This window comes from Pyricularia oryzae, chromosome 2 (assembly GCF_000002495.2).
Source record: "Pyricularia oryzae 70-15 chromosome 2, whole genome shotgun sequence".
Taxonomy (NCBI): Eukaryota; Fungi; Ascomycota; class Sordariomycetes; order Magnaporthales; family Pyriculariaceae; genus Pyricularia; species Pyricularia oryzae.
The window spans coordinates 1,701,479-1,728,565 of record NC_017850.1 but is presented as its reverse complement, the minus strand read 5'-3'; the positions used below and the strand labels follow the sequence as shown (position 1 = coordinate 1,728,565).

The window sequence follows — 27,087 nt, the reverse complement described above, 5'->3', positions numbered from 1 at the left end:
CAGGGAGAATGTCGTCAGAGCCTTGCAGATTGGCTCGCTATATCGAACGGCAAGACATCATTTTGCGTCACAACAAATGCGTTGTAGAGTCAATTGCCCAGACAAACAATCAAAAGATGAGAGAAGTCAGCATTGGCAGGATCCCCCCAAAGATAGCATAAGTTTCCCAATCTCGGTCTTCAATGGCAAGAGGAAAATATAGTGACGTACAAGCAGGCAGCAAAAAAAAAACAACAACAACAAAAAGCAGCGAACAACAAATAGAAGAGAATAAACATCAGTCGGTCAGCCCTATCATCAGATCAGGAACAAAGATCGAATTGGCATTTTGGAAGGGTTCGCGGCCTTGGCAAACAAAGCGGGTGGGGCCTGGGGAAGCAATCACGTGAAAACAAGGGAAGTGTCCCCAACAGAGTGGGGCTGATACGATTCATCAAGCCCAATCAGGCGCTAGCGCGGTTCTTGCCTCGACCACCTCTCATCGCAGTCGCGTTCGAGCTGTCCACTGCCAGACCCCAACGAGCACCCCAAACACCCATCACAACTTGCCATCCGACCCGTACATTGATGCCATCGAGTTCTGGATCAACGAGACATGCCTTCTGCACCGTCGACCCCGCAGCGTCCCACGCCGGCGCGCCGACGCGGTCGACCGCGCACCTCAACCTCAGCCGCGCGATCTAGCCGCGTTGCCGTCGCTGACACGGAACCTCCTCCAAAGAAGCGCCGGTATATCCCCGGTGGTCCCGGCGGCGGTGGCAGGTTCGTCGACGAGAATGGCAACGAGGTTCCGAGACCAGCCGGCTCATCCAGCGCCCCGAGGCCCCGTGCCGCCGCCGGCACCCCATCCACGGGCAAGCCCCGGCGATCTCTAGCTGCCGGTTCAACCGCCGTATACCCAAGGAGAGAGCGCAGCACCAGGATGCGGACGGCAACAAGCAGGTTCGAGCCCGATGACGAACAGTTCAGCTCTGCTGCTGCCATCACCAGCGCCGTCATCCAAAGCGAAGGCTATAAACCCCGAGAAGAGAGGGGCTGGGAAGAGTTTCACCCAAATCTAGATATTGAGGCAACGTTCATGGTCTTCCAGTCCGAAGATGTCGATGGAACTGCGAGACCGAGGCCTAGTACGCCAAAATATGCAGTCCCCGCAGCTTCTGCCGATACATCGACCCCCAAGGGCGCATCGGCCCTCAAGACCCAAGAGGACGAAGAAGCAACAAAAGACGCCGCACTAGTTCCACCAGAGGGGAGCCAGAACAGCACAACAACACCCATGACAAGAAGGAGCAGGGGAAGGCCATCTCGAGACCCCCTTGGCGTCTATGGCATGCGTGGGGCCGACTCCACCACACCCAAAGTCCCCAAAGTGCTTCCTATACATAACCAGACACCCAAGGAGCGGCTTGATCTCAAACAGCCATCATACCGGAAAACAGATCGGATATCATTGTTCGAAAGCAAAACTTTCGGTCAGGCCCGATATGTCGAGAAGTCGATGATGAACGTGGGATACCAGGAGAGTGACCAGTACCTCCGCCCAGAGAGGATGTTGATAAAAGCCACCGATGGGAACATTGAGGAAGACCTGGAACAACTGTCTGCCATTGCAAAAGTTGATGGTGCCACTACGAGCCCGGCGTCAAACGCCCTTGGTCGAGTCGAGTACGACATGGACGAGCAAGACGACATGTGGCTGGAGAAGTACAATGAGCGTCGGAAAGAAGCGAGCCTAGACACCATCACTCGCGAAATATTCGAGATTGCCATCACGAGAATAGAAAAGGAGTGGCATGCTCTCGAGAAGAGAATACCAAAGCCAAACCCCAAACCTCCCCAGACACACCGGCCAAGATCAAGTTCGGCTGCGGCTGTTAATGGCGAGACGCAAGCGGGAGAAGAGCAGGATAGCAAATGTGCCATATGCGACGATGGGGACTGCGAAAACACAAACGCCATCGTCTTCTGCGACGGATGCGATCTCGCGGTTCACCAGGAGTGTTATGGTGTGCCTTTTATCCCGGAGGGCCAGTGGCTGTGCAGGAAGTGCCAGCTTATTGGTCGGGGAGTTCCGGTAAGCATCTACCCGTCTGGAAGCATGAATAAAGTTGCCCAGTTTATGTACGGCGCGCTAACAAAAATGTCATAGACGTGTATCTTCTGTCCGAATACGGATGGCGCGTTTAAGCAGACTAACTCGTCCAAATGGGCACATCTGCTGTGTTCAATGTGGATTCCAGAGGTTTCTCTGGGTAATCACACGTTTATGGAACCTGTGATGGATGTGGAAAAGGTGCCTAAAACCCGGTGGAAGCTAACGTGCTACCTATGCAACCAACGGATGGGAGCTTGCATCCAATGCGGTAACAAGGCATGTTACCAGGCATTCCATGTGACCTGCGGGAGACGGGCACGACTGTACCTCAAGATGAAGAACAGCCAAGGCGCCTTGGCCGTGCTTGATGGCAACATGGTTCTCAAGGCATTCTGCGACAAGCACTGTCCAGCAGACTACACCAAGGAGAACAACGTCGCACAGGCTACCAGGGATGCGAAGAAGTTCTACAAGAAGATGATGAAAGGGCGGCTCTGGGCAACAAGTCAGGATTCTGCTGCCGAGCTCGCCGCTACACATCGACAAGCGCTACATGACCAACCCGCAGACGATCTGCAGGCAACGGGAGACAACTCAGTTGCTGCTGCAGACAAGAAGCGAGGCCAAGTGCAAAAGTGCTGGTGGAGGTTACCTTCAGGGGCCCCCGTAATACCTCAATCCGTTCTTACTATCGTCGAGGGAGCCATGCAACGATTTCCATTCAGTAAGAGAAAGGACTTTGTAGCAGAGGCATGCAGATACTGGACGCTGAAGCGAGAAGCGCGTAGAGGCGCCGCTCTGCTAAAGCGTCTACAACTTCAGATGGAGACATTCTCTTCGATGGAGCTTACCAGGCGTGATTTCAGCGCCATGGGTCAATCAGGCAAGGCCCGGCTGGAGAGACGAATCGAGTTTGCCAACATGCTTATCAAGGATCTAGAACAGCTCAAGACACTCTCTGACGAGATTGTGAAGCGTGAGCTGGACAAGCTCGAGGCGGCGGAGCTGGAACAAGACTTTGTCGACACTGTTTACTTCCCGATCTACAAGCTACTGCTACCTGTTATTGACAAGGCATTTGCGTGAGTTGGCATCTTCCCCGAAGTCTGACGCCTTATACGTGCCTTTGCGCTGACCCCAGTATATGCAGCCTTGATAAAAGTGTCTTCCAAGAAGGTCTGAATGGACTGCAGAACAGACTCGACGAGAGACATTACACCACGACTCTGGCTTTCGCGCATGATTTGTGTGAGGTGATTCATGTGGGCATCAACTCAAGCACAATCAAGCCAGATGTGGTTGAATTGTCCGACAGACCAGAAGAGGGAGAGGCACTTGATGTTTCTCCATCTAAACAAGGCTCCGGCTATGTAGAGGCTAGAGACCGCAAACGACTGGGCAAGAGGATTCTTAAGGCAGTCCAGCCCCAGCTCGAAACAGCTCTTCATGCTGAAGCGGACATTGCCAATAAACCCTTCGAAAAGCTCGTCAAGGAACTCGAAGGCATGCTGGAAGCCAGCCTCGAGCTTAGACAAGCATCGATCACGGTCTCACAGGACGAAAACGTAGCGCCAGAGCATAATGGGGAGGTTGCAATGGTGGACGCCCCTGACGTCGATGCGGGCCAGATAATAGTGGCCGATCATGAGACCCGGACGACACATCATGTTGACGCTCAGGCTGATGTCGACAGGATGCAGATCGACGTCGCTGTCGATGACGCTGGTAATATCGAAGTCGACACCTCGGGCGTTGAAAATGCTGTGGTAGAAGTCAACGGCTGTGCCTCGTCAACTTCGTCGGTTGCAGGACAGGAGAATCAGCCAACCGACCTCACCAAACTCGACGTGCACCTGACCAACGGAACTCCTAAACAATCAGGTACGCCGCCGGCGGACAGCAACTACATGCACCCCCAACTCCCGTCAGGTCCGCAACCTGGCCCGCTCACGCCGCCGCAGTCCAACGGTGGCCTGGGTGCTGGAGGGGCTTCCGGTCCTGCCGACGTGCTTACAGACGGTGGGCTTCCATGGTATCTGAAATCCTTCCATGTCGACGGAACGTCGGCGGCCGAGGACAAGTGGGCAGGGCGAGACGCGGTGCGCAGCCTCAGCGAGGACCTCACAGATATGGACGAAGAGGAGCTCAATGGGCTCGAGTTCGACGTCGAGGATAGCACTATTACCGCGTCACCGGTGAACGCGAGCAGCAGTGGACCTATGCTGTCGACACGGAAGAGGAGTATCAGTAGTGTCAGGCACAGAAAGGGAGTGAGAACTTCGGCTAGGAGACGATGATGAGGAGCCGAGGATTTCTGAAATTTCTCAGCAAGGCTGTATCAGTAATTCGAAGTAGTAGCGTCTTATTTTTTTTTTTTTATCTCTCTCTCTCTATTTTTCTTTCTTATTTTACCCATCGACTGTCTCTGGAATCAGTTTTCTTTCGGGCGCTGTGGTTTGGCTGCTTTTTTTTTCAAACTCATCATCTACATGTCTTTCTACTTCTTTGTTTTGTCCCTCGTCTTGACTTGGTCTTTGATCGCAACAGACGGTATTACCGAAGGGTATACTTGGAGGGAGATATTTCTACTTTTGCAGGGCTTTAGGAGCGTTTCTTCATTTGTTTCTTCATTTTTCTTCTTCCAGTTCCCTTCTTTACTCCTTTACCTGCGTCCTGGGGATTGTTGGTGTCTGGAAGTATTTTTGAATTGGAGGCGTTTCAGCAGCACGTCAGCAGGTATTTGCCAGGAATTTGTTCCTCATATGCTTTCAGGTCTTGTATTCTCTGTATTGTTTAAATAAACATGGTAGTATAGGATGGCTGGTACAACATGGCGTTGCTTGAGTTGCATCCTGAACTAAGTAATTATCCATTTACCCATGGTGTTTTTCTTTATGTCCCCAAGTAAAAAAACCGTTACGAGAAAAACCCAGTTGAAATTGGGCAATTGAGATTATAGGTGAGTGAAATTAATGGCGTTACCAGACGTGGTCGTTTCTTGTCCCTCTGCCCCATCGAGATCCATAACTCGCCACACACGGTCCCCGACGACCAAGGCAAGGCACTCGACGCTACTATTTCAGAACTACAGAAAGCTTGGAGGGGTTGCAATATAACGGGCCCCCGACCCAGATCTACGCTGCTCGATTTCAGGGGGAGGGGCCAAAAGTACAAAGGAAAAAAGCTGTTGAGAAACAATGGTGGGGGTGGAACAAGGGGAATTATGTACAGTACCATTTGCCCGCGTGTTTTAAATGGAAGCATCAGATGCAGCTTTTAGTTGTCGTTTTTTGAGGGGCAAAAGAGGGGGAGGCGGTGGTCCAGAGCGGCTTGAAGAACAAACGACCGTTTTCGTTCAGCCCCAAAGGGGGGATATGGCTCTAAGTGAATCTTGCCAAACTGTCATCGACCCTTTTTCGCGACAAGAGATCTCGTCCTACTTTACGTTCTATTTCGCTGGATCCACAGCCTGGGAAGCGAGAAGAAAAGAACAGCTGTATTATTTGCTATTGTAACACTGCGTTGTGAGGCCCCTGGTGCCTACAAGCGGAAAGCAACAATTGCCAAGTAAAGGAGGGGGTGGGGACCCCAATACTCCAGTGGATGTTATTGTTACCTACCTTATCCTCGAGGACCCCATTTGTTATGGCACCACGTCAAGCGGGCTGTCAGTCTGTCTGTCACCAAGCCACGTACGGTACAGCGATCATCTGTTAACAATTGGGTGAGGCCAGACATCACTCCCATGACCAGCTATAATGCAATAATCCATGTCACTTATTATCATTCATTACCTTGGCTTTTGCCTTACCTAAGTATCTTGCCTAACTTGACCACTCCTCATCCAACTACCTCGGTACTTGTCTCATAGGTATAATAATCATCACATCAAAAGTGAGGCGGACAGAGACGTCAGGGCCTGGCCGATTAAGGCAGGAAAAAACCAAGTCAACTACTTAGCATCATATGCACTAGGATGAAAAGGATTGCCTTGTTTGCCCAGCGGAGCGGTGACAAGGCCAATGCACTCAACGGCACATTTGGTCGTTAGCCAATGCCTGTTGGCATTGACGGGTAAGCAAGTGCTAGTTGCCGTACCTAAGCAGTCGGATCTGCTTGGCTAGTTAGGGTACCTTAGTACGTTAACTTGCTTAGTCTCTCCTCGTAAATTAGTAAGGGGGAATAATACAAAAGACAGAGGCGAATGAGGAGATGGGACGACTGATGCAGGCCATCTGATGCCATCCATCCATACATGCCCAGCCAGCCAGCCAGACAGGTAGATATTTCTGTCAACACCTTTTTCTGGGCCTTGGGCCCCTCCGAGATTCCTGTTCCGGCTACACACCCAATTTTCCCCTCGCCTTATGGGCTAGCCGTTGGCGACCCAGGGCTGCGGGCTGGTCTGTCTGGTCTCACCGGTCTCCAGCAGGGAGGTGATATCGGCAAACATCAGATAGATATATGGTTACATATCTGCCGAACGGGACCAACCAATCATGGAGATTAATTGTTTGTTGGGGATATTTCCTCTTTAGCGACGGTGGTTAGCATTGCCCGGAGCTTTTACGCAAGGTATTGCAACAAAGGCTAGTGGCTAGGCAGGCACCTTGCGGAATACAATACATTAAACTGATCAACAAGTCTGGCTTGCAGCGGAGAGGAAAGGCAACCCGTTTGTATTGCTAAGGTAGACAGATAAACCAGCAGCAGCCAGGTAGCCAAATCGAGTTGTCCATTATGCGGTCCATGAAATACTGGACCCCCAAGTCTCTGAATCGGCCGAAAGCAAAGCAATAAGTGAGGTGTCATGGGTTTAAGGGTTAGGCCGTGTAGGTTCAGGTAGGTACCTAGGTAAGGTACCTAAAGCGCTTATCAAGGCACGGGAGTTATCCTGTACTGTACCACATAGGTAGTTACTTAGTTAAGCCAAGTTAGCAAGGTAAATTGGGCGACAGCGACTTAACATGGAGTGGGCTTTCATTGTCACGCAGCAAGAGGAAGGCAAGAGCTCGCAGGCGGCACGCGATCATAGAGAAGTTGGCTCAGATGAGAAATACTCTGCTGACTGGCTTGGGTTAATGCTGTGTCGCATTGATATGGGTGTCTCCCAATTCAAAAACAGACAACCCGATCGATAGTCCGAGGAGCGGATACGATACACTTTTTTTTTTCCACCTGACATTCAACTAGCTAGGGATTCTGGACAAAGTAAGAGAGTTGGAAGTGAAAGTAGAAAAAAACTACATTCATGTTCCGTATGATGGCGGTGTACGCCAAAAGTCAACGTCTCACTTACCTAGCATGAAGCTCAGTCCTGTTCCATCCTACAGGCTATTACAACGCAGCCAGCATACAGTACACACCTAAAGAAGAGCACACCGGGGCAATGGGAGGGGCTCAAGCCAAGATCGAAGCCAATCATGGCGCTGGCGTACCCCCCGGTTGGAGGGCGGTCGGTTCCACTTTGCAGAGTTCCATGCCTCCCTCCCACCAAGATACGAAACACAACCACTGCCTAGCCGGCCTTTCTTTTGCTTCCTCTCGTTTTCCCCCCGTCGCTTCGAGAACCTGTTGTTGCCGACACACACCAAACATCACCAAATCTGACGACACACTCAACGGCGACATCAATCCCGATTTTTTTCGTCTTCACAGAGTCAAAACTTCCAAGCTCCACACTTGGAATCTTTTACGCTGTGTCAAAGTGCAGCATCGACTCAGCTACCTCGTGCGTCCCACCCCTCGCGAGAAAAAAAAAAGCCCAGAAAAAAAAAACCGACGACACCTGGCGACCCGGCAATTCTCCTGCCAACCCATCCCCAGAAAAAAAAAAAAAAAAAAACGAGAGAAAAAAAAAACTCACACCCTTAACATCCGGCGCTTATAGTGACCTTGAGAATTATCCCTCCCTGTATCCGACGCGCTTATCTTCAAAGACGACAACGGCGTGAAATTTTGCAATCGAGCTTTTCACCTGCCGCCATAGCCCGATCCCGTACAAAGGCAAAAAAAAAATTTGACGCGACAAGTCCCGTAAACACCGGGCCCCAAACAACGCAAGTCAGCTTCAATTCCAGAAGCCCACCGTCGTCAGCCGCTGCACCACAAAGTAGCAAAGACTCCCCCCACACCAGCACTGTTGCCTTCGCCGGCTTCAGCTTTTTTCGACGACGCAATCCCAAAGCGATTTTCCCGCCGAGCGCGCATCATCGATTATTTGCATCCTAGGAGGGGACAACGAATCCTCACGGTTTTTATCGCGGCAACAGCAACAAATAGCAGCTTCTACCGTCGCAGCCCGTTGGAGGTGTTCTGCATCTTGAGGCCTTCGTGAGCGTGCGTACAATCCCCTCCAAAAATTTGAACCGTCAACAACATTCACGGTTTTCTATCCTATCTCCCCCGCTGCCCTCCGTGGCAGACTTAGTGTTATCTACCACTTTTTTTTTTTTTTTTTTTTGCCATGTCCGATCTTGATACAGACCGCTTGACTGTTTCTCCAAGCAGTCTTTGCCCCGATCTGCAGCGAGTCTGCCGCCACTGCACCAAACAAAAGTCAATCGTTGCTAGGATCCTAACACTCTAACACCTTGCCTTCCATCCCATAGCGCACCCCAGGGACTTTAGTCTCGACCATTGCTCGCGGCCGGCCGATTGACAGAGAGGGTGTGTTTGGTGAAGAGAGAAGAACCGATACTGACACACTCGTGCGGATCACTCCGACCGAGGCTGCCGTCTGTAAAAGCGGCACTTAAATTTCCCCAGACCTACGACCACCCGCCAGCTCAGTGGTCGGCGTGAACATCGAAATGGCGGATCAACACGACGTCGACCTCGACTCGATTATCGACCGTCTGCTCGAGGTCCGAGGCAGCCGCCCGGGAAAGCAAGTCCAGCTTCTCGAAGCTGAGATTAGATACCTGTGCACCAAGGCCCGGGAGATTTTTATCTCACAGCCTATCCTGCTTGAACTCGAAGCTCCTATCAAGGTGCGTTTTAATTCCTCAATTTCCGTACCTCCTGGCGCTTTTGCCATGTGAAGATCGTAACAAGGTTCTTGGGCCATGTTTGAAACATGACTCTAGCCAACCCTGACGACCGTTTTTCTTGCGTTCCCTGGAATCAACGCACCACCACCTGGTTTTCTACAGGCCGGATACTGACAACTTTATTCCCTACGACAGATTTGCGGCGATATACACGGGCAGTACTATGACTTGCTGAGACTTTTTGAGTACGGCGGTTTCCCCCCGGAAGCCAACTACCTGTTCCTCGGTGACTACGTTGATCGTGGCAAGCAGTCCCTGGAGACTATTTGCCTTTTGCTCGCGTACAAGATCAAGTACCCGGAAAACTTCTTCATCCTGCGCGGCAACCACGAGTGTGCCTCAATCAATCGTATCTACGGCTTTTACGATGAGTGCAAGCGTCGGTATAACATCAAGTTATGGAAGACATTCACCGACTGCTTCAACTGCCTCCCGATCGCTGCCATCATTGACGAGAAGATCTTCACCATGCATGGCGGCTTGAGTCCGGACTTGAACTCCATGGAGCAGATTCGCCGTGTTATGCGCCCGACGGACGTGAGTTGTCTTTTGGATATCCTATCGAAAGCTTCCTCGGATGCAAGGCCTATTCTGTGGTCCCACTAGTTTCAATGACTGACTTTGTACTCGCATACAGATCCCCGACTGCGGCCTGCTATGTGACCTACTTTGGTCCGATCCTGACAAGGACATTACTGGCTGGAGCGAGAATGACCGTGGTGTTTCGTTCACCTTTGGTCCCGACGTTGTTTCGCGATTCCTGCAGAAACACGACATGGACTTGATCTGCCGTGCCCACCAAGTCGTCGAGGACGGATACGAGTTTTTCTCGAAACGACAACTGGTAACTCTGTTCAGCGCACCCAACTACTGTGGCGAGTTCGACAACGCGGGTGCCATGATGTCCGTGGACGAGAGTTTGCTGTGCTCATTCCAGGTATGCATTTGCCGGTGTTCAAGGGTGCCCTCCAGTCGGGAACTCCTACGTGTGTCGCCATTACTAATCAGTTGCCGCCTACCTCTTTAGATTCTTAAGCCAGCTGAGAAGAAACAAAAGTACGTTCAACGCCTTGGAGGCAGAAGCTCCAATGCTTCATCCAGGATCACCTCATCCAAGCCTTAATCGAACATGAAATTCACACGAAAATCTCCTCTCGTCATCTAGGTTCGGACGCGGTCGCTAGTTTGGTGCTCGACGACTCTCAACACGAGGACACCCACACCTCAACGATAAAATTTCTCCGTCTTCCACAACGGCCAGCCGTGGGACCTTGGCCATCTGTCATCAACTTTTCCTGAACTTGTCTGTTTAACATCATTCTTGTTTTTTTGAGACTCGCAACAGGGCCCTGCATTAAATCGCCGGTTCCGATCAGCTTTCCTTGGCGCATCACGCCCGACTCAACTTTCACAACGTCGATCTCCCTCTAATGAGCAACGCAGCCCACGCATCTGCTGTTGTGCTTGGGCGGAAAGTGTACTGGGTTGCTTTTCTGTCGCATCCTGTTGCATTTTTAGTGGCGGATGGATGAAACGGAGTCAATATACATGTCGGAATGGATTGAATGTGTTTCCAAGGGGAAAATCGCCTCTTATTTACACAGGGTTCCTGCGGTGTCTGGAGGGTACGGGTGGTCGGGATGCGCCTGGGTGAATCTTCAGTGAGCAGGAATATAGATAACGATCCTCCCTTTGATCAACGACGACGATTATGATTTCCGCTGCAACCCTCGATCACCATCATAACCGATGAATATGCCAAGATTAATGGATCTATTTAGTTGTTCCTTTTAAAAGGTCCTTGGCTAGTCTCGAATTTCTCTGGTGATGGCTTATATTGGAGTAGCGCGACCTCGCAAAAATTCTGGCTTTCATTCTAATTGCCTCGTATCCATCTTGCGTCATTGCAACGGCCCTAAACATTTGTACCTAACCATTCTAGTGGAAGTAATAACCGTGGAGAGCAAAGCTTGTTTGACATGCTTGTTGCCAAAAGTGAAGCTGTCGCAGAGACTATACCTTGATGCTTTCAGTTGCAGTCCTCGCAGGTTTGCTTTTGTTGTCCCACCGCGTCTTCTTCAGCATCCCCGCTGCCAGCAGCACCATTACCATGGTCCTCCTTCCCTAGAGGATCCTGGGTCGACCCGCCCGAGGCTCGCGCCGAGACATGCTCAGCAGCGTGGTGGGCGGTTGTGGTAGTTGCGGCGGCGGTGGTGTTGGGGATCGCTGCAGCCCCGTCGGGCCTTGGGTACTCCCGGTCGACGTGGCCCAGGTTCCGACCAGGCTCAATCACGTCGCGCACCCTCCGCTTCAGCTCCTTGGTCTCGGGAAAGCCGCCGTCGACCTTGCGGTCCCAGAGTCTGTGGGATATACCGCCGCCACTCTGCGCCGCCGTCGTCTGGATCTGGACGACGAAGGTCCCTCCAGTCGAGGGCTGCAGGGCTACCTCTCCCAACGCCGTAGAGAACGTGGATAGGAGCTCCTGTGCGTACTGTTTATGTTGAAAGACATGGTTGGCATGGGTGCAAGGTGCGAGGGGGGGGGGGGGGGGGGCGCTATGCAGGGTAGGCAAGTAAACAATCCGAGATGTGTTTACGAGAAGGAAATAGAAACATGAACTATAAATCACGACACAAAAGACATAAACAAAACCCAAAAAAGGGCAAAAAACCACAGCAACAACAACGCCAACAGACGAGTACCTACGTATGCGGCTCGGAGCATCCACTTGCACTGTGTACAAAACTTAATTGTAATCCGGGGCAGCAGCAACGGCGGGGGCGTCTCAGTGGCGGCGGCGATGGCGTTATCAGCGGTGGTCTGGCTCAGGTGGGAGGAGCTAAGCCCCATGTTGGTCTCGGGTGTCGCCATGCCTAAAAGAAATAAAGTCTGGAAAAAACACAACCAAGGTCCCTTAACTTTTGAGTAACCCCCCGAAAAAAAAAAAAAAAAGAAAAGAAAAGAAGCCAGGGTAGTGAGGGTTCTATATGGATATGCGCAAAACAAAGTGGGATGGGAGGAAATTTAGTATTTGGGATCGACTGAACAATGGAAGTTTGCTGGCGGATGAGGGTTTAGGGTGCCCAAATTGCCATCAGTGACCATGGGGAAAGATGGATAAGTATTCCGGGGCTCGAAGTTGTATGGTGAATCATGAGAAGAGAAAGAGGCTAAATCCAACGAGATTGAATATGTGGGGTCAAGAGCGAAAAAAAATAAAAAATAAAAAGGGAGCCATGCACTTCTCGCACCGCAAAATCCAAGTACTAGAACTAGATCTAATTAAGATGAGGTGCGGAAATGGGTGAACGAAAATTTATTGAGGATGACTTGGATTTTGGTTTGACAGTCCGCAAACACAGTTTGTGTTTTTGAATTCCAACATAGAAATCATGCTCTGTAATAGCCAGTCACCGGACGATCTACAGGCTTGGCGAAAAAAGCGTTCCAAAACGATTGGTCGGCTTTGGGTGTGAATACGCAGTATGCGGTGGACTATCCCATATGCAACTCCTTGCCCAAAAAGAAAAAAAAGAAAAAGAAAAAAGACAAGATGATTTACGTCAACGGGCTCCCTTTACCCTCCCCGCCCACCTAAACAGTAAACTTGAGCGTTGAAACCGCCAAGGTACCGGTAGATAACACCCTTCTTAGCTGTCAAAAAAGGGAATAGGACTGCCCACGCCTGCTCTACAGAGAAGTACATTTTCAACTTGGATGATGGATGCCAACACCAGCTGGGTTGGGTTCAGGTATCAAAGAGAGTTGGCATGTCAAATCTAATCGTCAACTTGGAACAGGAGTCTAGATACCAGTCATCAAGTAGTTCGTACCTCGATTGGAATAGGTATCTTTGACGTAAAGGAGAAAACCACAAAAACACGTTGACGGACTGTGGAGTTGTGGTCTAGATCACTAGAAGAACGCATGCAAATCTTTCTCGTCCTTGCATTATCCTCCCTCATTGTTTCCCGGCCTCTCTGCGAGGCATTCGCAACCGTTGTAAGAGCTATTGGCAACAAGTCTTGTAACCAGAGCCGTATGGGCACTTTCTTGGCTAGTGACTATGTTCAACACTGGTGAGGATCACAGGAAATAATGTGAATAGTGTGGTAAGTATTTATAATATACGCAAATAAATAAGTCCAGATTCATCGATAGACGAATAGGAAGCCCGATCATAATAAGTAGTGGTATAGTGATGATGATGACAGAACAAGAGTAAAACTAGAGAAAAGAAACAAAAAAAAAAGAAAAAGAAAAAGAAAATAAACAAATGAAGACATTTATTACAGTGTTGAAAACAAGACTGACATCAACGCAGTCAAGCCCGACTGCAACTAGTCTCAGCAAGCAGGCCGAACGGACGATAAAACTTTTTTTTTTGAAGAAAGGCCATCAATAACAAAGGAGAAGAAGTACCGTTATCATGGCTTCGCAAAAGATGGGTTTGTCCCGGTGCGCTTCTCTCGCGGCATATATCTCAAGCAGCCATGAACCAGATATTAGTTGGCGGCCGACTCCAAGTTATCAGACAAGCACGCATGCTGGGTATCCCTTATCATCGAATCGTCCTGTGGTCCTCCTCGCCTCCTCCTCTCGTGTAGAAGCAGCCACGAAGCAAGTAGCTGGCTCCATAGCTCCAGGAAAGTTGTGGTCGGATTCGTCTTGAGAAAAACTTCCCAGGAAGGAACTGAACTCGGCAAAACAATCCTTGCCATGCTGCAAAATAATGGCTTCAAAGCTTATGGCAAACAATACCCTCAACATTGAAGATCGCATAGTTATGTCAAGTCTTGAATCGTGGGTCGGTATCGTCCAGGTCTCATCTATGGCTTTACATGACTAGACAGCACCCGCCGTTCTGTTGTGGAGCGTAAGGATCCTCGCCCTTGGGTACTGCTCCCCAGACAGAAGGTACCATGTAGTCCCTAGTGCTGTTGCAGTAGGCAATTATGCTGGAAGTCAACGACAGATTAGTACATGTTCGATTTTGATTTACATGGGCTCCAATTGGGCGCGGTCAATCGCATTGACACGTCGGATCGTGCTTTCGTTCACGCCCGTTAGAACTGATTCTTCGTACCTTTTAGAAGCCTGGCTGACAGGAATTCGTTCCCTTTCCAGGTCCTCCTTGAGTCGGCTGTTGAGTTCGGTCAATCGGCGCAGCTTGAGATCGGCCATACTCTGCTTGTTTCTCCTGATCTGGGATGGGTCTCCCATATCTCTTGACGTGTATTGGGGCATTTCGGTAGAAGTAGATGGTTTTGCAGAGATGATGTGTCGCGACGAGTCCGCTTGAGAGCTGCTATGACTCTTGGTTGGACTTTGCAGCTGCTGGCTGCTGCCGCTGTTGTTACTGCTTTTACTTTTGCTTTTATCGGCCCGAGGCTGCTGCGACGTAGGTTTATGGGGTTGTTGTTCTTGTTTTTGTTGTCGAGTATCCTGTGACGAGTCCATAGTGGTTTGGTCAGCGGTGTCGTCGAGATTTGTGCCGCATGCAGTGGAATAACGAGCTTTGTCGGCGGATGTATGGTGATGCAGCATCAGAGCATTGGTGCTCGTGATGTTGGTCTCCCTTGCGCCTCCTCTTTTCGATGCAGCATGCGTACAGTTGCGCGACGATTGTTTCCCCCCTTTTTCTTTTTCTTTTTTTCTTTCTTTCTTCCGTTCTGTAATGCCTAATGCCTTGTCTTTGTTTTTTTCTCTTTTACTCCTCCATTTACTCTCGTGTTCCTGTATCTCTGGGTGCGGGCGGGTATGGATGACAGAAATAGTGTTGTGTTTGTCCGACAAAGTACTGACTCTGCCACACAAGCAAGCAACCTGGGCACGTCGTCTGGTGAATTGTGCGATTTTTATTGCAAACTTACAAGGAAAGCTCGCCAGAGACCCGAAGGTTTCACAGCACCAGAAGAGAAGGAAAGGTAAAACCGTAATTGGTACGGGAGCGGAGGGTGCCTGGAATGACGATGACACGACGATGGAATGGACCGACCGATTGGTCTTTTCGAATTGTGCGCTTTCGATCTGAGAACCGGACAGCTGAATTGCCAGGGAATCGATTGAGTGGTGGTGGTCGGGGCGCGATCGCCGTAGGATAAGGATTGGGTTGACTTTCAGAAGAGGAACAGTCAAATCAATCCATCAATCAATCAATCAATCAGTCAGTCAATTGGCTTGATGCTGGTTGGCCTGGCTCGAGTTGGGAAGACGGGACGCGAGAGAACGACTGGCCGGCAGGCTACCCAGATAGCTTTGGGCTTGCTTGCGCTGGCTGGCTTTGCGTGGTGCGACGGAAACAGAGTAAAACCGACAAGAACAGACCAGACCAAGAGTAAACAGAACAGGCTTGCTTGGGGTCGGGAGCTTTCTGCAACTTTCGGGTGTAAAATGCTAATCAAAGGTGTCCACTCTCAACGGTAAGGTAAGTAAGGGGGGCAGGTAGGGTCATTCGGGTCGCGGGGACTTTGAATACAATCAAAAATGTGATTTACTGTCCGCTGCAGACGGGCCGGGGAGGATGGGCGCAGGCTTTTTGGAGTAAATGGAAATTGCATCCACATTCTCGCAATTCTATTGGTTGAGTCAGGGGTGCTCCCTTGCTCAAGTAGGTGGGACAGGAGGAGGTACCTCATGCATCAAAGCGATCATGGGGGGAGCCCGGAACCGGGGCTGCATTTAACCAAGCTCTAGGAACACTATTGCACTCTGCGAGGTTGGCAAAAGTTATGATCACTTTTCGCCTGGGTCCCAGTCCGGCTCGTTCATCTTTGAGAGCGGAATACCTACTTGGTGCGTAGGTTGTAGGTACCTACGATACCGTACGTACCATGGAATACAAGTACTACTCTATTCAGACACGCCAAATATTTAGATGCGCACCAAACGCCCACAGCCCGATCTTGACTTCGTCTCGTCCCAGCTCGCCTTTAAAACTACCTAAGTACCAACTACCTACCCACTCAGCTCCTGCTACTTTAGCTGACTGGCCAAATACAGGAAAATCCCGTAACCAATCCCGTAACCAATCCCGTAACCATAATCAAGAATTCCGTAATATGCATCGGGCCGGTTAATGGTATAGCAGAATAGTTAGTTGTCGTTATGCTCGATATGGCCCGATATTATCTTGCGTACACGGTCTTGTTTGGGTGGGTGGTCGGCCGGTCGTGCAAACCGTCAAAAATGTTCCATTCTCAGAGCCCTCGTCTCAGACATTATCAGCAATTGCCTGCCCATTCTCTCGGCGGTTTGATGGCAACATCTCTGGCTGACGGGGTGGCGTTATTGGCATGGAGAAGCGGGTTTCCGTTCAATCCGTTTTCTGGTAGAGGACAGAAAAATAAGTCCAAGCCCGTGCTTCCCAGGCGAGATTACTGTCAAGCTGTGTATAACCTGCCATCTCACCATGTAATTACTGACCCTGATTAACACAACCGTACATATGCCGATCTGAAGATTTTTGCTCTACTGATTACAGACAGCACAAATTTATACACTGCACTTTTTGGTCCTGGATTTGCTACTTATTAACTTGATGATACATCATATGAACACAACAACCTTACTCGATGTGCAGGTTGTTTATTGATACGGCTCTTTTTTGATGGTTACGTGTTAGTTAGCTGACTTACCTAGGTACTTCGTAGCTGCACACCAAGCAGCCTAACACTCCCTTGCAGCCAGTGGCCATGCAGAACAAAAAGTTTGGGGCAAACCACACCAAACCGGAGCACTCGGGCTCATCACGTGATAGAATTCTGCTCGCCCAACCTTGCCAACCCAGTAAAGTGGGTTTCAGAACCTGTTAGCCCACAAGTGAATCAGGTCAAAAAACTCTTTCGTGTGTGGGAGGGCCGCCGTGGATCTACTTTGGCGACGAACACCATTTGTGTCTTTGACGGGAGCGTCCAGTCAAGTTATTTCGCTCCATCGCGCCTGTGACTTGCGCCTCGTCTCTGACTACGTCTAACCTTCCTTTGCGTTTAGCAGACGCCTACAGGAAAGGTTGCCCATCATGGTGAGTTATTTATTTATTTATTTGCCTTTGAATCTTGTTCAGCGGAAGCATCTTGGAACTTGCTTACCGGCACTGCTTCGTATGGCTGCCTGAAGCTGGTCTCCCCCTCTACCCCTCCTCACCATGACCTTCACCTCACTTGGCCCAAAACACATCTTGATACAAGAACCACCTGCAGGGACACCGCTCACTTGGCTTGATATCTTGCTAACCTTCCCAACAGCCTCCTCCACCGCATCAAAAACCTGAAAATGTCCTCAAGCGCGCCCATGAGCTCATCGGCGTCAACCAGGCCCCTGCCGCCCTGACTTTACTCCATGAGCATATAACCTCTAAGCGCTCCCGAAATGTTCCCATCGCCTCGCTGGAGCCGGTTATGGTGCTCCTGGTTGAGCTTTCTGTGGAGCAGAAGAAGGGAAAGCTGGCCAAGGATGCGCTGTACCAGTACAAGAACATCGCACAAAACACAAATGTCGGCACGATAGAGGTACGTGCAACTTGAGTCGCGCATATTTATACGATCAGCCACTTACTGTGATTTTAGCTTGTTTTGAAAAAATTCATCGAGCTCGCCGCAGGCAAGGTCACCGCCGCTCAGCAAAAGGCCGATGAAGTCCAGTCTTCTATCGAGGCCACTAACTCCACAAGCGTCGACGACCTCGAAGCTACCGAGACCCCAGAGTCGATTCTTCTTGCAACTGTTTCCGGTGAGCAGTCGCGCGACCGTACCGATCGTGCCATTGTCACCCCGTGGCTGAAGTTTTTGTGGGAGGCCTACCGCACTGTTCTCGACATTCTCCGCAACAATGCTCGTCTTGAGCTTCTATACCAGAGCACTGCCATGCAGGCCTTTGAATTTTGCCTGAAGTACATCAGGAAGACCGAGTTCCGCCGCCTCTGCGAGCTTCTTCGCAACCACGTTCAGACTGCCGCCAAGTACTCAACTCAGATGCACGCTATCAACCTGAACGACCCAGATACTCTTCAAAGACACTTGGAAACCCGCTTCCAGCAGCTCAACGTCGCTGTTGAGCTCGAACTCTGGCAGGAGGCTTTCCGCAGTGTGGAGGACATCCACACCCTGCTGAATCTGAGCAAGCGCCCGCCGAAGAACATCATGATGGCCAACTACTACGAGAAGCTCACCCGTATCTTCCTCGTTGGCGAGAACTACCTTTTTCACGCGGCCGCTTGGTCCCGTTATTACTCTCTCCTCCGTCAGTCGGCTGCCGTGGTTGCCAGCGGCCAAGGCAAGAAGGCTGATAACCCACCTGCTACACCAGCAGACCTCCAGAAGGCTGCCTCTTTTGTTTTGCTGTCCGCTCTATCCATTCCCGTGATCAGCACGACCCGTTCTCGTGGTGCAATGGTGGATTTTGATGAAGCCAAGAAGAACAAGAACTCGCGTTTGACGCATTTGCTCAACATGTCCCAGGCCCCCACGCGTGCTGTTCTTTTCAAGGACGCCATGTCCAAGTCTTTACTCAACCAGGCTCGTCCCGAGATCCGTGACCTGTACAACATACTCGAAGTTGATTTCCATCCCCTTTCAATTTGCAAGAAGATCTCGCCCATTCTTGCCCAGATTGGTGCCGATGAGGATATGAAGAAGTACGTGCTGCCTCTGCAGCAGGTCATTCTTACTAGGCTCTTCCAGCAGCTTTCTCAGGTCTACGAGACTGTAGATCTTGAGTTCGTCGAGAGCCTGGCCCAGTTCCCCGAGCCGTTCCAGGTGACTCGCGCAACTGTGGAAAAGTTCATCATGAACGGCAACAAGAAGGGAGATCTTTCAATCCGTATGGACCATGGTACAGGAGTTCTGAGCTTCGACACGGATATCTTCTCATCCTCCAAGGCGTCTCACTCAGGCTCTGCGGCTGGTTCGGCAGAGGCCGAGGGCGGTTCCGTTCAGAGACTCCAGAGGACTCCCTCTGAGATTGTTAGGTCACAGCTTGTTCGCCTTGGCCGGGCCTTGTATACGACATGCTACTACGTCGATCCCTCATTTAACGAGTCTCGTGTTAAGGCCCGCGAGGCTGCATTGGCGCGGGCCAAGGCCGGTGCTGAGAAGGAACACCGTGAGATCCTGGCACGAAAGGATATTATCCAGAAGCGCAAAGAGGAGGCTTCGGACCTGCAGGCCAAACGCGAGAAGGAGAACGCTAAGATCAAGCGGATGCGTGAGCAAGCACTCCTGGAGGCGGAGCAGCAACGCCTGGCGGAGGAGCAGAAGGAGCGTGAACGCAAGCGCAAGGAGAAGGAGATGCAGGAGATCCGCAAGCAGGAGGCAGAGAGTCTCATCAAGGATCTCAAGATTGGTCCCAATGCTCTGGATGTCAGCGCCGAAGACTTGGCAAATCTCGACACCTCGCAGATTCGCGCCATCAAGGTTGCCCAGCTTGAGCGAGAGAAGAATGATATCAACGAGAAGCTTCGTATTACTGGCAAGCGTCTGGACCACCTCGAACGTGCGTACCGCAAGGAAGAGGTTAAGAAGCTTCACGAGGATTACGAGAGCCAGAAGAAGCGTGATCTGGATGCCTACAGCAAGATAAAGGAAGAGACTTTGAAGGAGTCCAAGATCAAGCACGAGGAGAGTGTGGAGCTGAAGCACCGTCTCAGCCGTCTGATGCCTTTCTACGAAGAATTCCGCGCCAACCTGCAGGAGAGGCGTCGGGACGAGTTCGAGAAGCGCCGCCGTGACGCCGAAAGGGAGCTCGAGAAGCAGATTGCTCAACGCAAGAAGGAGTACCGCGAGAAGAAGTTGCGCGAGAAGAGGCAGCGGGAGGAGGAGGAGCGACAGCTCCGGGAAGCCGAGGAGCGTGCTGCAAAGGAGAAGGAGGAGCAGAAGAGGCGCGAGGAGGCTCGCAAGGAGGAGCTTGCACGTGCCAAGGCTCAACGCGAGGCCGAGAGGCAAGAGATGGCCGAGAAGGCTGCTCTGCAAGCCCGCAGAGAAGAGGAAGCCCTCGAGAGGAGAAAGAGGGAAAAGGAGAAGTTGGCCTCGGCGCCCCCGGCATCGGCCGCGCCTGTCAGGGCCTCGGAGTCTGCTGGCGGCCCGCCTCGCCTCAACTTGGCTGGTGCAGGTGGCAAGCCCAGCTGGCGTGACAGGGTCCCATCTTCAAACGTCGGAGCCGCTCCCTCGGAGCGTTCTGAGCGTCCCTCGGAGCGCCCTGCTCCTGCCCGAACTGGTACCCCCATGGAGCGCACTGATTCAAACGATCGTGCTGGTGGTCCGCCCCGGCTTAACCTTGCTCGTGCTGACGGTGCCAAGCCCAGCTGGCGTGAACGTGAGCAGGCCAAGGCTAGCGGTGGCCCTGAGCGGGATCTTCCTCCCAGCAGGGCGGCTTCTGGAAGGGGCCCACCGATGCACAGGACCGATTCGGGCCGTGGAGAGAACGGCAGGGACGAGTCGCCGGCGCCCCCCAGAGATTCATTGACGGCTTCTGGAGCACCAGGCAAGTACGTGCCGCGGTGGAAGCGTGAGAATGCCGGGAACTAGGTTCTCGTCAAGGACAAAAAGCAAGCAAATAGTTCACTTTTTCCTCGTTAATTTGCATTGGGAGTTTTTGGTCTTTTGGTCGATTTGGTCACGATAGTCGAGCTGGTCTGTATTCTAGAATCAACCCGTCTGGCTCGCTTTAAGCTGGGAGTGGGGAAGTTTTGCGAGTCTCGGGAGCCTAGAACGGAGCAGTGGGTAGACGGATACTGGGGGTGGATATAGGTCATGTTTGGCACCGTGTTCAGGTTTCGGTCCGTCACCATGCGCAATGACAAAATTCATTCACGTTATTTCTGCTTTCTGTCCTTTTTTGTGTTGGGGCGGTTCGCATCTGGGATGCCAACCTTGAACCGCAACGACGATGAGTTTTATTTACTTTCGACAGGACCACAGTCATGTTTGTTGTCGGCAACATGTGTGAGAAAAAAAGAAAGAAAGGAAAAAAAAAGCCATTATCATCACATTGGTGCCCGCCCCCCTGTATGTGTGCTAGGTGTAGCTGACAAAAGTGTGTAGCCAAGACGCATGGGTGCAGGCAGGCCCAAGCTGCATACTTGATTTGGGCGAGAAACCAATATTGTGATGCAGGCGAGGAAATTAAAATTGGTAACGAATGTTACCGTCCCGTTCAATCAAGCTCCTATGAGAACACTCTTGTATAGCTTTTCTCCATTTGCCGAGGAGTTTGTTGCTAATATATAGAAACAAGGTAATTATCCAAAACCTCCCCAAGTTCTTGCATGAGATGCGGAGTAGCGCTTGTCTTGTTTATTTTATTTCCAATGTATGATTATGACAAAGGCAAGCAAATCCAAGCCCTCCCATTGTCCTGCTAGGACAAGAGAGATAGGGTAAAGGAGATTTCTCTGCTTGCCTACTCTCACCAGCACACACCTTTTTTTTCTTTAAAAAAAAAATTCCAACATCAAATCCCCCATGATGGATCTCAACAAGGTCGACGGAGAGACGGCGAGTATTGAATTTCCTAAAAGGGAGCCACAAGGTAACAGCGACCGGGGTGGGGCTGGCTTGTTTTGCAGCTTCAGCCCCGAAACAGCCAGAGGACAAGCCCGAGGCTGACGATGATGCATGGTATTGACATGCCCGACCGTCACGTTTTTTCTTGTTTTTCCGTATTTTCGGACTGCAATTATCAGCTCACTTGGCAAACGAAACAAAAAAAAGGAAGCTCCCAAACATAGAAGAAAACCTCGTATCGCAAATAGTCAAACATGCGCCCATTTTTCCAAACCCCCCCTGTATATGCTGGATATGGATAACTATTATTCCCATGCTGAGACCTGTCGCAAATGGTCTGTCTGGGGCTGGGCTATATACCCTGGCAAATACCGATGAATCCTACCATGTACCGAGGTCGGCCAAGGTCTAGACCTTATACCATGGAACCATGGCCTCTTTTCTCTATTGTTGTCTTGTTACGTCCTTTGGAAGACGCATCGTGGGGCTCTCTTGGCGTTCCTGGAGAAAGTAGATTCAACTTTTCAACCTGGGTATATATAAACAACGGGTTGGGCACATCAAGTCTCGATGATGTTTATTCCTCTCTTCTTGCCTCCACCCCATCCCTTACAAGGCTGCGGGCATCACCTGATACCGGCCAACTTGAGCCCCGTCACTCGTTTGGGTCATTCTTAGTCCTGAGGCAAAGCTTTGTTATCAAAGGCAAAAGAAGTGGATAAAACATGGTTTCTCTGTATACCCTCATGGCCGTTGGGGCTCTGTCCCTGATTGGTCCTGTTCGTGCCACGACCGTGTCGCTCCCCTCTTGCCCATCGCCCTTCACTCCCTATGTTTACTCGGGCTGCTATACGAGCGTGAGCAACCCGGACACGCTTCCTTTCCGCGCCGAGGTCCCCCGCGCCAACATGACAGTCGAGAAGTGCCAGGCCGCGTGCAAGGGTAACGGGTACAGGTTTGCGGGACTCGAGTATTACGGCGAGTGCAGATGCGGTTCATTCATAGGGGGATCCAAGGTTGACGAGTCCGACTGCAAGCTTGCATGCACCGGTAAGGGCCGTTTACCAGACGTCTAAATCGTTTTCTCTCTGGCCCCTATCCCTTGACCTAACAAAACCTCTTGACTTTCCTAGGTGACAAATCTCAGGTTTGCGGTGGGAATAGCCGAATCTCCATATACGAGGATCCGACTTTCCCGGTCGCTGCTTCGGTCACGACCGATGATTACAAGAATATCGGCTGCCATGTTGCCAGTCTCAACCCGGGTAAAGCTCTAGTGTACCGAGTGGAGGATGTCACCGGCCAACCCTGGAGCAGGGACACTGGTTCGAACCCCAAGTGCATTGCGGGATGCATGTCAAGGGGGTTTCCTTATGCTGGAACTGAATATGGAGGTATGTGAGAAAGAAAACTACCAACGACAAATGACTGTCTATATCTGCGTCAGGCTGACATCCTGATAGGCGAATGCTGGTGTGGCGTTGTCATGGGCAGCGGCGCCGTTGCTGCTCCCCCTTCCGAATGTGACATGAAGTGTCGTGGTGCCCCAGACCAAAACTGCGGAGGTCCATCTCGCATCAACATATTCGTCGCCAAAGGCCTTGAGTCGACCGAGCCTTGTGAGCAACAGCCCCCAACGTTGCCAGAGACATCCATGACCCTCTCCTCCACGACCCTCTCCTCCACGACCCTCTCCTCCACAACAGAATCAACTACAGTACCTACGGAGACAAGCACCAGAGTTGTGCCAACTACAGACCCTGCAACCTCCCCGACGCAGCCATCCACCACCCAGCCACCCACGACTCTACCGCCCCAGACTACTACGTCAACTACTTCGAGCGCAGTTTGTGTGAGCACTATTGTCACTCCTCCCAAGTGCGAGTACAAGTGTGGAAACTGGTGCTCCGGCGAGCTTCCTGACTGGGACGACCAGGAAGGATGTAAGCATGGATACTCGTACTGCAAGCTTCAAATCGCTGCCTGCTTCAAGAATGCCGGGTTCCCAGGGGCTCTCAAGTGTTTCGAGTTCGCCCTCTGGTGTGGCGCCTGCGGTGACTACTGCAACAAGGCGCCCAAGAACAAGTGCTCCAAGCAGGACTGGTTCAAGCAGAAGCCGCCAGCTTGGGGTCCTGGAAAGCCATCGACCACGACCATCACCGCCCCCTGCGAGCCCACAGCCACCACGCCGACCAAGACGCAGACCACGCCGGCCACCACTTCAACCAAGTGCCCCGTGCCTCCGACGGCGACCAACATCTGCAAGCAGCCGACCAACATATGGCACGGTTACAAGCCGGGCAAGCCGGTCGGCGGCATCGAGCTGCCCATGGTGACGTGCAACGACCTCAAGGACGACTGGCACGCGGGCAGGCCGTGGAAGATGTACACCGACGCCGACAGCCGCAAGTGCATGTCATACCCTCACCTGGCCGTGCCGAACGCTTGCAGGGACGCCTGCAAGGAGCAGTACGACGATTGCAAGGAGACTTATGCCGAGGGCTGTAGGCAGCAGAGCGAGAATCCCGGCTTCGGCCTCGGTCTTAGTTGGCCGTTCAAGAGGAGCTTGGCTGGCAGGACTTGGGGCTGGATCGATACCTGGAAGTCGGCCATGGACAAATGTCACGCTCAGTACTCCGACTGTCTGATTGTGAACAAGAATGCTGCCGCCAAGGGTAAGTGTCACGCCTGGGGATCTGGTTGGTGAGAAGCTTTGGGGGTGTAAGTGGTGTTTTAGATGCGTTGCGTATGGGGGGGGGGGGGGGGGGGGATGAGGATATCTTGCAATTATTCTTTGTATATCTCAGGTCGTCACTATGCCGACTATGACTAAAACTACCTTACCCTGGTAGGCATCCAGGGACATGACACACCTAATGAAGATTTGCTGTACCTCACGAACGTACGTACCCATGTACCTACCTTCCTAGGTATGCAAGTACGCTGTCTACCACATTGCACGGTAGCTCCAACCTTCTACGGAGGTAGGTAGGAATCCAGCCGAGAGCTACAGTGGTCTGAACGGTGCACCACAAAAGAATGCAACAAACCAATAACGTCAGGATGGACCTTGCATATGTGGAGGAAAGAAGCTCGTGGAAAGTGAGATAATGCTGGAATTTACCACGAGTGGGTCCAAGCTGATGTCAACCCCAAATCTCCAATGTACCCAAACCACTTAACAAGGAGGGAAGATACTTCTGACCCCACCCGACCCCATTACTTCATTCATCTGGCAGAGCTTACCAGATGCTTCTGTGCTTCATGCGCGCTCCTGTCTACTCCATCAACTGCAACACGGGTTGCTGTTGCCTACCTGGAAAGCCAACAGTTGTTACGAGAAAAGAAAGATGAGAAAAGCCCCCAATCGGGTCTCACACGGTATCCTCGATCCTAGAATTGAAAGATTTCGCCCCCTTTGTCCCTAGACCACGCATTGCAGTTCCTTTCGATCATCTGTCTTTGTCTCACTGTGACTTCTATTTCCGAACGGCGCAACAGCCTAGCTTGAAGCAAATTACACATCGGCCGATATCTGATGAACTGCCAAAACCTTTCATACCTGCTCTAACCATTCAACTCACATATACAACCTGGAAAGCATACTCTAGGAAACGAACGACCGATTGCGGATTACGGCGCCACGGCTAAATAAACAAGAACTAAGAACAAACACCCAAGTGCTGGCATGTCGCTACGACCTCTACGAGGCGGCTGCCAGTGTGGCAGGAACGCCTACACCGTCAACCTACCGGAAAACGCCTCTGAACTAGCCCAAGTTCTCTTTGACGCGGACCCAAGACATAGTAAGTTCTACACCTACACCGTCAACGCCCCCAAAGGATCTCAAGTATAGGAGAATTTATTCCCCATAATTCGATAGTCGAATACCTAGTTGTTGACACATCGATTCGCGCAACCTACACAGGAATCTTCCAAGCCAGCCCGCTGGCCGCGTTTCTCCGGGTGCCGCTGTCGTGGTACCAGAGCAGCACCTTTCCCTTCTTCGACGACGAGCGCAGCGGCGCCATCCGCCGGACTTACACGCACCCGGCCCAGCAGGCGTCGAAGCGCAACTTTTGCGGCTTCTGCGGCACGCCGCTGTCGTACTGGTCCGAGGACCCGCCCAGCGAGGCCGACTTCATCCGCCTGACGCTGGGGAGCCTGTGCCACGAGGACCTCGGCGACCTCGAGGAGCTCGGCCTTGTCCCCGGGTCCGACGATGAGATTTCGGAGGGAGGGGCTGTCAACGAGCAGGAGGGTGTCCGGAGCGAGATGGAGGAGGATGGGGAGGAGGGCAGGGATAGGTCCAATAATAGCAGCAGCAGCAGCAACGGGCTCGCACCTCGGGAGACGTTTGGCATCCCCTGGTTCGACAGCATGTTGGCCGGGAGCAGACTGAGTAGGCTGCGGACGAGCAAGGTCAGTGGTCAGACTCAGAGTGGTTCGGTCAAGTACGAGTGGGAGGTTGTGGAATGGTCGAGCGGCGATGCGAATCGAGGATCGACGCCTGGATCTGGCCTTCCGAGTCCATCGAAGCGGCAAAAGCAGGACATTGAAGGGACGGTACCGTTGAGGCAGTAAGCAGCAGTGGTTGGTTGAAGAAGTAGCTTTGGAATTGGAATCCGAGAAACTAGGTACCTATCTACCTATGGATTGGAGTGCGAGCTGCTCTTGCCTTCCAGGACAAAAACTAGAGCTCGGTCTAGACTTGTCCGTGGAAGCGTTTCATTTTCCGGCAACTATCCTGAATGTTCCGTCTCGGCTTTTCTATTTCTCCTTATCCTTTTCTTGAACTGCGGCAAAATAAACAAATAAATAAAAACCTCTCGTGTATGTCGTGCATCCTACTTGGCGAAAAAAGAAACAAAAATATGACGTTGCTACGCTAGAGGCGGCTCATGGAAACATGGACTTTCTCTGGGTCCCGTTCCGTCTGCCGCCGTGCCTGCATAACGACGTGGCAGTCTGGGGAGGTCGCGCAGATGGAGGGCAACGGAGCTTGGGAAAGAGTCGGGAAGAAAAAGAGAAGAATAAAGCTCAACGGTTGCGATGCATGTCTTCTCCGACAACCGTTACAGTTTGCCTCTTCTTGTCTATTTCGTTGTGTCTACCGTAGTATAATACTGAGCGCAGTTCGGAGCAAACAAACGGGGTCTAGATAGTAACCAGGAATGATAGTAGGTGGTTTTGGTGACCTTGCAGGCCATCTCTGCTGGGGAGCACCTTGCAAGCAGTGGGTCTATTTTTACCCTGAAGGGTTTTCAGGGCCGATAGATCGGGTCACAGAAGGCTTGGTTTACAGAAAGCTAGACTAGGTAGAATGCGACGCCTTCGTGCACTTCGATTGATGGATATAACAGACTGGTGACCCAGCTTATCCACATTAAAAATTAAAAAAATAAAATATAAAATAAATATAAAAGGAAATGAAAAAAAG

The 27,087-nt window shown here is 51.4% G+C and overlaps 7 protein-coding genes across 7 annotated transcripts; 5 read left to right on the top strand and 2 right to left on the bottom strand.

Moving 5' to 3' along the window:
• Window positions 1-491: 491 nt before the first annotated feature.
• Window positions 492-4,975, top strand: MGG_10196 (bromodomain containing 1). Its single transcript, XM_003713778.1, has 3 exons — window positions 492-2,074; window positions 2,150-3,177; window positions 3,246-4,975. Exons 1-3 carry the CDS (start codon window positions 596-598, stop codon window positions 4,390-4,392), a joined length of 3,654 nt encoding a protein of 1,217 aa, XP_003713826.1. The 5' UTR covers window positions 492-595; the 3' UTR covers window positions 4,393-4,975.
• A 2,888-nt stretch (window positions 4,976-7,863) lies between these two features.
• MGG_10195 (serine/threonine-protein phosphatase PP1) lies at window positions 7,864-10,925 on the top strand. The gene is made up of 6 exons (XM_003713777.1): window positions 7,864-8,434; window positions 8,707-9,087; window positions 9,283-9,684; window positions 9,785-10,084; window positions 10,175-10,203; window positions 10,313-10,925. Exons 2-6 carry the CDS (start codon window positions 8,908-8,910, stop codon window positions 10,329-10,331), a joined length of 930 nt encoding a protein of 309 aa, XP_003713825.1. The 5' UTR covers window positions 7,864-8,434; window positions 8,707-8,907; the 3' UTR covers window positions 10,332-10,925.
• Window positions 10,864-12,494, bottom strand: MGG_10194 (uncharacterized protein). Its single transcript, XM_003713776.1, has 2 exons — window positions 11,854-12,494; window positions 10,864-11,638 (listed from the first exon to the last, which is right to left on the bottom strand). Exons 1-2 carry the CDS (start codon window positions 12,016-12,018, stop codon window positions 11,177-11,179), a joined length of 627 nt encoding a protein of 208 aa, XP_003713824.1. The 5' UTR covers window positions 12,019-12,494; the 3' UTR covers window positions 10,864-11,176.
• A 752-nt stretch (window positions 12,495-13,246) lies between these two features.
• MGG_10193 (guanine nucleotide-binding protein subunit gamma) lies at window positions 13,247-15,623 on the bottom strand. Its single transcript, XM_003713775.1, has 3 exons — window positions 15,021-15,623; window positions 14,234-14,592; window positions 13,247-14,105 (listed from the first exon to the last, which is right to left on the bottom strand). The coding sequence occupies exons 2-3, from the start codon at window positions 14,392-14,394 to the stop codon at window positions 13,985-13,987; spliced, it is 282 nt and encodes a 93-aa protein (XP_003713823.1). The 5' UTR covers window positions 14,395-14,592; window positions 15,021-15,623; the 3' UTR covers window positions 13,247-13,984.
• Window positions 15,624-16,928: 1,305 nt separating this feature from the next.
• MGG_10192 (eukaryotic translation initiation factor 3 subunit A) lies at window positions 16,929-21,111 on the top strand. Its single transcript, XM_003713774.1, has 3 exons — window positions 16,929-17,170; window positions 17,394-17,657; window positions 17,715-21,111. The coding sequence occupies exons 1-3, from the start codon at window positions 17,168-17,170 to the stop codon at window positions 20,667-20,669; spliced, it is 3,222 nt and encodes a 1,073-aa protein (XP_003713822.1). The 5' UTR covers window positions 16,929-17,167; the 3' UTR covers window positions 20,670-21,111.
• A 676-nt stretch (window positions 21,112-21,787) lies between these two features.
• Window positions 21,788-24,447, top strand: MGG_11335 (uncharacterized protein). The gene is made up of 3 exons (XM_003713773.1): window positions 21,788-22,697; window positions 22,781-23,041; window positions 23,111-24,447. The coding sequence occupies exons 1-3, from the start codon at window positions 22,373-22,375 to the stop codon at window positions 24,352-24,354; spliced, it is 1,830 nt and encodes a 609-aa protein (XP_003713821.1). The 5' UTR covers window positions 21,788-22,372; the 3' UTR covers window positions 24,355-24,447.
• A 397-nt stretch (window positions 24,448-24,844) lies between these two features.
• MGG_11336 (uncharacterized protein) lies at window positions 24,845-26,492 on the top strand. The gene is made up of 2 exons (XM_003713772.1): window positions 24,845-25,453; window positions 25,576-26,492. The coding sequence occupies exons 1-2, from the start codon at window positions 25,336-25,338 to the stop codon at window positions 26,229-26,231; spliced, it is 774 nt and encodes a 257-aa protein (XP_003713820.1). The 5' UTR covers window positions 24,845-25,335; the 3' UTR covers window positions 26,232-26,492.
• The last annotated feature ends 595 nt before the right edge of the window (window positions 26,493-27,087 follow it).

Excerpts from the sequence above, each read along its gene's own strand:
- MGG_10196 (XM_003713778.1), top strand. The coding sequence starts at position 596 with ATGCCTTCTGCACCGTCGACCCCGCAGCGTCCCACGCCGGCGCGCCGA. Across the intron at positions 2,075-2,149 it reads TTATTGGTCGGGGAGTTCCG|ACGTGTATCTTCTGTCCGAA; the intron begins GTAAGCATCTAC and ends AAAATGTCATAG. Across the intron at positions 3,178-3,245 it reads GTTATTGACAAGGCATTTGC|CCTTGATAAAAGTGTCTTCC; the intron begins GTGAGTTGGCAT and ends CAGTATATGCAG.
- MGG_10195 (XM_003713777.1), top strand. The coding sequence starts at position 8,908 with ATGGCGGATCAACACGACGTCGACCTCGACTCGATTATCGACCGTCTG. Across the intron at positions 9,088-9,282 it reads AACTCGAAGCTCCTATCAAG|ATTTGCGGCGATATACACGG; the intron begins GTGCGTTTTAAT and ends TCCCTACGACAG. Across the intron at positions 9,685-9,784 it reads GTGTTATGCGCCCGACGGAC|ATCCCCGACTGCGGCCTGCT; the intron begins GTGAGTTGTCTT and ends ACTCGCATACAG.
- MGG_10194 (XM_003713776.1), bottom strand. The coding sequence starts at position 12,018 with ATGGCGACACCCGAGACCAACATGGGGCTTAGCTCCTCCCACCTGAGC. Across the intron at positions 11,639-11,853 it reads GGATGCTCCGAGCCGCATAC|TACGCACAGGAGCTCCTATC; the intron begins GTAGGTACTCGT and ends CAACATAAACAG.
- MGG_10193 (XM_003713775.1), bottom strand. The coding sequence starts at position 14,394 with ATGCCCCAATACACGTCAAGAGATATGGGAGACCCATCCCAGATCAGG. Across the intron at positions 14,106-14,233 it reads GTCAGCCAGGCTTCTAAAAG|CATAATTGCCTACTGCAACA; the intron begins GTACGAAGAATC and ends GTTGACTTCCAG.
- MGG_10192 (XM_003713774.1), top strand. Across the intron at positions 17,658-17,714 it reads CAAATGTCGGCACGATAGAG|CTTGTTTTGAAAAAATTCAT; the intron begins GTACGTGCAACT and ends CTGTGATTTTAG.
- MGG_11335 (XM_003713773.1), top strand. The coding sequence starts at position 22,373 with ATGGTTTCTCTGTATACCCTCATGGCCGTTGGGGCTCTGTCCCTGATT. Across the intron at positions 22,698-22,780 it reads CTGCAAGCTTGCATGCACCG|GTGACAAATCTCAGGTTTGC; the intron begins GTAAGGGCCGTT and ends TGACTTTCCTAG. Across the intron at positions 23,042-23,110 it reads TGCTGGAACTGAATATGGAG|GCGAATGCTGGTGTGGCGTT; the intron begins GTATGTGAGAAA and ends ACATCCTGATAG.
- MGG_11336 (XM_003713772.1), top strand. The coding sequence starts at position 25,336 with ATGTCGCTACGACCTCTACGAGGCGGCTGCCAGTGTGGCAGGAACGCC. Across the intron at positions 25,454-25,575 it reads TGACGCGGACCCAAGACATA|GAATCTTCCAAGCCAGCCCG; the intron begins GTAAGTTCTACA and ends CAACCTACACAG.